At 42.8% G+C, this 7,232-nt stretch overlaps 1 protein-coding gene across 1 annotated transcript; it reads right to left on the bottom strand.

Annotated features, from left to right (window-relative positions):
- Positions 1-811: 811 nt before the first annotated feature.
- LOC149177889 (uncharacterized) lies at positions 812-6,562 on the bottom strand. The gene is made up of 2 exons (XM_089421909.1): positions 5,180-6,562; positions 812-5,044 (listed from the first exon to the last, which is right to left on the bottom strand). The coding sequence occupies exons 1-2, from the start codon at positions 6,560-6,562 to the stop codon at positions 812-814; spliced, it is 5,616 nt and encodes a 1,871-aa protein (XP_089278035.1).
- Positions 6,563-7,232: the final 670 nt, after the last annotated feature.

The following is a 7,232-nucleotide window of genomic DNA, read 5'->3' as shown; positions in this document are numbered from 1 at the left end:
AATTTTCCCCTTCCTCGTGCTCTGTCGTGCTCTGGTTCCTATCCCCCTTCTGCGTTTTGCTTTGACCACTGCTCAGTGGACGACCCCTCTTGCGAAGCCCCAAACGTCTATCATCAGAGGCATTCAGCATAGGCGAATTTGTCTCCGGCTGGGGCGTGCTACCTTTCGAGCTCCTCTTTTGCATTTCCTTAAATCTTTTCCCAGAGACTCCAACGTCTTCCTCTTCTGAATCATCATCTATATCCCAAATTATGAATGGGGAGTCTCGTTCTATGGGGCTTTTGCCCTTCCCTTGCTCCCGATCTTCATCAATTGCATTCCGCTCCCCTACACCACGGCCTCTCTGTCGAGTTTCCATACCACCTGCAGTCCTGTCGCTCTTCCTTCTCTGATTATTTCCCCCTTTGAATGCCTCTGCTAGAGACTATGGAAATGTTTCTGAATTATCCCGCAAGGGTAGTTGTTTCTCGGTCTCTGTTTCTCTTGACTTCGGAGATTTATAATATGGTGAACATAGGATGAGGCCCGAATTTTAATTCCCGGCTGCTTCCCATCCGGATCCGGTACCCCACTACCGTCGGCCGTTCCATCCGTAATCACGTCCACTGCAATGTATCCTGACGCCTCGTTAATCTCCCCTCTCAGCTGATGCCTATTAATTATCGCATCAAATGTGTAATCTTTGGTACTCATCCCCTCTGCCGCCATAATACCTCCTTTTAATTCCTGCTTCATCATTGTGTGGATTTGCATGCCACTTAGCACCTTATTCAATCGAACCTTGGCCATGGTTCGATCGTGCCTCTGCCAATTAATAATCCCTTTCATTGATCGAAGTGTGATCCCCGATAACACCATCATGATCAACCTTAATGAGCGTAATCAGATCTTTCCACTCTCTATTTGCCTCCGCATTCCTCCACTGACTATCTATCCTGCTTTGCTGGCCTCGGCTGCCCCAGTTGGCAAGCCAGTCCGCAGTTTTATTGCCATTTCTTCTAACATGATTAAAGATACAGTAGTCTATTCTTTTAATCATATCCGCTATCTCCTGTACGATACCTGCTGTGCGCCAGCTCTTAGTCACCTTTTCCCACCCCTTGCCATTCCTGAGTTTCTTTACCATTTCAATGGCAATTTGGGAGTCACCCGTAATTTCCAAGTTGGAGTACCCATTTCTGATAGCAATTCTCAATCCAGTATGGAGAGCCCAGAACTCGGCCTCATTGTTGGTCATCTTCCCTCCCCAGTCGACATATATCCATCTTACTTGTCTGTTGCTGTCACGGAATATACCCCCGAACCCTGCATCCCCAGGGTTGCCCTTAGAGGCCCCATCGAAATTTAGTTTTATAAATTGTCCCCTAGGATAGGTAAACTTGTCTGGGCTTTTAATCCTCATGTCCTGCTCTCTCCTTAATTGATAATGCACCATCTCAAATTTAAGGTTGAGTCTGTTCAAAATTTCTTGCTCCCTTGGATCTGCTTTCCAATCCTCGTCCTGCCATCTCTCTACCAGAATGGTTTCTCTCATCGCCTCTACCACCCGCTCCCAGATTACCTCAGGCTCCTTATTGACACTTTTGAAAATTCTAGCATTGCGTTCCTTCCATGCCATCCATATTACAAAACCTGATACAAGATTCCAGGCTCGCTGTATGACTTTGCAGTGGAAAGTTTCTTCCCTCCAATGGAAAACCATTTCGAGAAAATCTCTAACCTCCACCCTAGGTTTATTAAAGGTGCGCTTGGTATTAGACCAGAGTTGATTAATAAACGGGCAGTGGATCGTGATATGATCTCTGTTTTCTTCGTGTTTTCTACACAGATAGCAGCTCGAAGGTCCCGAGAAACCCCGTTTCTGGATGCGGTCCCAAGTTAAGATTTTGTTTTTCGAAGCTAACCAAGTGAAAGTGGTCACTTTGGGCCACCAATTTAGATCCCAAATTTTCCTCCAATCCTGCTGGCCATCATTGTTATTGTGAGAATTTACCAAATAATAAGCTTCCTTAGCTGAGAAAAGGCCTCTCATGGTATTACCCCAGCGTAGGATATCTTTTCCGTCTCTTACTCTGATTTTCCTTGAGTTCATTTCCTTTTTGAAAGCCGTCTGCATGTCAGGACTAAGATTCTGATCCCACTCTAACAGGTCCTTCCATGATCTCCAACAGTCATCCATGCTGGCAGGTTTCCAATAATCCTTGACACTTGTTCTATTCCCCTCAATTCTTCTTCTGATTTGATGAAGATTCTGCATATTGTTCAGTCTTTCTCTTTGCTGCCATTTGTCGTCCCAGAAGTGAGCCTCATTCCCTCCTCTGATTTCCCAGAACGCATGCTGCTCGACAATGTTTCTATTTTGGCTGGCCAATTCCCATACAGCGGATCCGCGAGGCGTTTCTTCTTGTCTTAGAATGTCTACCTGTGAGTCTGGCATTCGATATTTTGTTCTCCATATTGATTTCCAGAGGTCATTTCCCCCTTGCAACCACCTCCACCAAAGTTTAGCTCCCATTGTTTGATTGAGCAATTCTGGGTCTCTTAATCCTAACCCACCTCTCTCTTTCCTCTCTGTAAGCTGATTCCAGGCCACTAAGGCCCATTTCTTCTTTTCCTCCGACCCTCTCCAAATGAAATTTCTGATAATTTCTCTAATCTTCCCATAAACTCCTCTCGGGGCCGCCATAATTGAAAGGGGATAAATAGGTATAGCCTGAAGAACCAATTTGGCTAAAACAATTCTGCCAGCAATATTCAGGACCCTAAAGGCCCAGCTCGAGACTTTTTTCCTCATTCTATCTAAGATTCCCTGCCAATTCTTTAATCTTTTTGACGTGAAGTCCAGCATGTTACCCAGATACTTGGTAGGTAGTTCACCCGTTTTGAAGCCCAGAATTCTAATAAGGTGAGTCTTCACTTGATCCGCCGTGTTGAAGATAAAAACACACGATTTATCCCGGTTAATTTCAAGTCCCGATGCCTCAGCAAACAGGTCTAGAATTTTCTTTAGATGTTTGACTTCCTTAACAGTTGGCTCTCCAAAGAGCATTATATCATCAACAAATTGTTGATGCGTTAGAGGAAGTCTGTCTCCCCATAAGCGAAGTCCTTTTAATCTGTGAGCTGCTCTTTCCTGAGTAATATACCTTCCTAGACCCTCTGCTGCTAAGATAAACAAGAAAGGGGACAACGGATCACCCTGACGGCTACCTCTGGAGGCATTAAACGTGTTCGAAGGGTTTCCATTGACTAAGATTGAAAAGTTAGGGGAAGAAATGAGATTGTGGATCCATGTAATCCATCTCTTGTGAAAACCGAAACATTCCAGAACTCTTTCCAGGTACCTCCAGTTAAGCCTATCGTAAGCCTTGGATAAATCAAGCTTGATCATCATTCCCTTTCGTTTTTTATCTTTGAGTGAGTGAATAACTTCTTGAGAGACAACTAAGCCATCCAAGATCTGCCTCCCCTCCACAAAACCAGTTTGCTCCGCCGATATTAAACTTTCCAGCAAGGGTTTTAATCTTCTAGCAATTAGAGAGGTTATGATCTTATACACTACATTACAGAGAGCTATCGGCCTAAAGCCATTAGCATCCTCCATATTTTCTCCTTTAGGAATTAGAGTAAAGAAGGTTGAGTTAAGAGCCGGCAATACCTTCTGCTGCACCCTTGACTCTTCTACCAAATCCAGTATGTCTTTTCCAAGAAAATGCCAGCCAGCCTGGTAGAAATCTACTGTAAAGCCGTCCGGGCCCGGTGCTGTGCGCTTCCTCATTGCTTTCACTGTATCTTCCAGCTCTTCCAAAGTAACCGCCCTCATTAAGGCTTTGTTCTGGTCCTCCGTAACTAGTCTAGGTATAGCAGTACAGATCTCCTGGATAGCTCTCACTCGATCTACTTGAGGTTCAGAAAGGATTCCTCTATGATGATCCACTAGTGTTTGCTCAATTTCCTTTTGCTCCACCAACCTTATACCATTATTCCCTTTAATGGAAAGAATTCTGTTTCCCTGTCTATGCTTAACCATTGCCTGATGAAAAAATTTTGTATTTCTTTCCCCTTCCCGAAGCCATTTAATTCTAGATTTTTGTCGCCATAGAATTTCCTCTTGCTTTCGTCTTTCTTCCATTCTTCCCAGCAGAATCCCTTCTTTGGTGATGCTTTCCTCAGCCCTGCCTTCCAAAATTATTTTCTGTTGGAGATCCTCCATTTCCTTTTCTAGTTTTTGCTTATCTTCCAAGATGTTGCCAAATTCCTCTTTGTTCCACTTCTTAATCTTCATCTTCAATTCTTTCAATTTTAAATGAAACGTGTGCATCTTTCCTCTACCCTGCACTCTACTTTGATTCCACCATTCTTCTACCTTTTTTATGAAATTCGGATCCCGTAACCAGAATGCTTCAAAACGAAATGGCTTCTTACCCTGGATTTTTTTAATGTCGATTTCCAATCGGATTGGCCAATGGTCCGAGCCCAAGGAGGGGATAATCTTGGCCTCGAAAAAGATATCCTTGTTCAAGATGTCTTCAGATATTAAAAATCTGTCCAGTTTTGAGGCAATTTGGTTCTTGCCTCCTCTTCGATTATTCCATGTATAGACTCCATTGATGGTTTTAAGATCTACTACTCTTAGTTCCTCTATCATCTCATTAAATTTATCCATGAACTGATCCAGCCTTCTAACCCCACCTTTTTTCTCTTCCAGGGATCTGATTAAGTTGAACTCTCCTCCAATGATCCAAGGTTGCCCAGAAAAAAGTTGTCGGATAGTTCTTAAACTTCTGATGAAGTTTTCTTTTTCTCCAGGGTTTGTGGGTCCATAAACACCTGTAATGACCACCTTTTCCTTGGTCCCCACTATCCTGCCCAGCCCGGTCAAGATTCCATGCATGCTAGTCCAATTATCTAGAAGGATTTCATTCGGGTTCCACAATATTGCTATTCCCCCAGCAACTCCTATGGCATCCTGTCCCATAACTTTATAATTCAATCTATTTTTTTCAATGATTTCTTCTAACTGGTGTACCCCAATTTTAGTCTCCTGCAGTATCAAAATGCTAGGTTTTTCTTTTTTGAGTTTATCTCTCAAATATCTTTGCTTTCCCTTACTATGCAAGCCCCTAATATTCCAGCTGACAATAATCATTTAAAACTTTTGGAAGGAAGGAAAAAATACCTCTGACAGAGGTATCACTTTACCAGAGTTGATCAATGTTTCGCCCACCGATTGGATAGTTTCATTTAACGTTCTCCGACCTCTTTTTCTGCTACTTTTGCCAGCATTGCCCATTTCCAGCATTTCTTTCTGCTGCTCACCAACCTCCGTTATTTGTTTTTCCAGGTTTTCCCCTTTCCGTTCCTTGTATTTCTGGAAAGCTTCCTTGAATAACTGTTTTTGTTTTTCTGGTATAAATCTATTATCCAGATACTTCCACTCCTGGAGTAGTCTCTTCATTAACTTTTCCTCTTCGGCCTCATTTTCCATTTGGTTTTCAATTTCCATATGCGATTCCACTGTTTCTTCCGCCTCTTTTTCCTCTGTTTGTTCCTTGTTTGGTTTGTTTGGGCTTTTTGCTTTCTCTTTCTCTTCTCGGGAAATCTCCATGGGCGAGTTCTCTGGATCTTCATCATCATTCAAATTTATTTCATACCCTTCCGCGTCATCTTGCAGCGCCTGGAACTTATTTTGACTTTTTATTGTATTGGATGTTTCTTGCGATTTGGGTTTCAGGTTTTCCTTATTTTGCCGTTTCTTTCTATAGACTTGCTGGAAGCCTTCCTCTTTGTCTGCTGCCCTATCTTTATCTGACTTCCCCCCTTCCTCCTTATTCAATGGGCATTGCCTATATAGGTGGCCGTACTCATGACATTTCCGGCATCGAAAGGGGATGTGTTCATAATCAATCGGCTGCGTCCAGACTTCATCATGGTATTCCAATTCGATATTTTCCGGGAGTGGTTCAGCCAAGTTCATGAAAACACAAATTCTGGCAAAGGCATTATACTTTCCTCTTCTGGTGGCCTCTGCAGTCTTGACAAAGCTACCTATTGAGTTTCCTATTCCTTCCAAGATTTCCGGATCCCAAAACTCATCGGGTAACCCAAACAGCCTAACCCACACCGGGGCATCCATTAGTTTTTCTTTGTCAGGGTTATACCGCTCTTCCCAATGCTTCATAAACAGACCTGCATTGTTCAAGAAGTACGGCCCTTCCTCAAAAATTCTGTTCTTGTCTTCCAGGTTCGTAAAGATAGCAGTGAAGAAACCCTGCGCTCCCAGTTTAAGATCTATATGACCCCGGGGTTTCCATCGCTGTTCTATCCATCTATTTAACTCCTTTTCTGAAGGCCAATAGCCGATAAATTTGCAGATTAATGCATGATCCTTCATATAGCTATTGTATTCCTCCAGTTTATTGAAGGGAATGACATACCTGGGTTTTTTCTGAGCTCGAGGAAGGCATTTTCCTTTCATTCGCTTCTGCCATAAGTTGCCCATTACCGGGGCCAGGTTTTCCTTGTTTCCGTTTGGAATCCCTTCTGAACTGGTTTCTCCCATCACTATATTTTTGAAGGAGGGGTTTGCAACCCCCCCCCCCCCTTGTCTCGTCCATCCCGTTCAGTACTGTCGGCTAGGTTTTAACCCTAGTTCTCGTATTAAAAAACAACGAAGCTGCAAAAAAATCGTTTCAGCCGAAAGAACCGCAGACCCTGTCTGAGGATTCCGTCCCCCGACTGAGGAACCGTCCCCTGGCTGCGGATTCCTCTGTCAATCCTGCGCACCTGCGTAAACCCTAACCAGAGGCGCCCGCCTCATGCTCCATCTCATCCCGTAACTATCAATTATCCGAGAAAACTTAGTATTACAAGAACTTTGATATCCATCAAATCATAACTAATGCATTATGAATCTTCCATCTATCTTCTTTTGCTCTAACGGTAATTAAATAGCAGCTACACAAGTTGCGAGTTTAGCTATAAAGCAAGTGTTAGTGTAGTAAGCCCCATTTCAACATGGATATATTCCAAAGATTTTGTTCACTTTAGATATCATATATACCCTTATTAATGTTCTTCATGTGGAAGAACGTTGGTTTTTTAATCAACATTAATCAATAGACCATGATGAGGTATAATATACTCTTTTCATTCATTCTTTACTAAATTTTCAAAGTGTTAATAGGATTTTGTCATATTTTTCTGGGTAAGGCATGTAACCTATATTACTC

This window comes from Pinus tabuliformis, chromosome 4_1 (assembly GCF_031772625.1).
Source record: "Pinus tabuliformis cultivar Carrire ecotype Pingquan chromosome 4_1, CPIR1, whole genome shotgun sequence".
NCBI lineage: Eukaryota > Viridiplantae > Streptophyta > Pinopsida > Pinales > Pinaceae > Pinus > Pinus tabuliformis.
The sequence above is the reverse complement of the archived record's forward strand: the minus strand, read 5'-3'. Positions and strand labels throughout refer to the sequence as shown.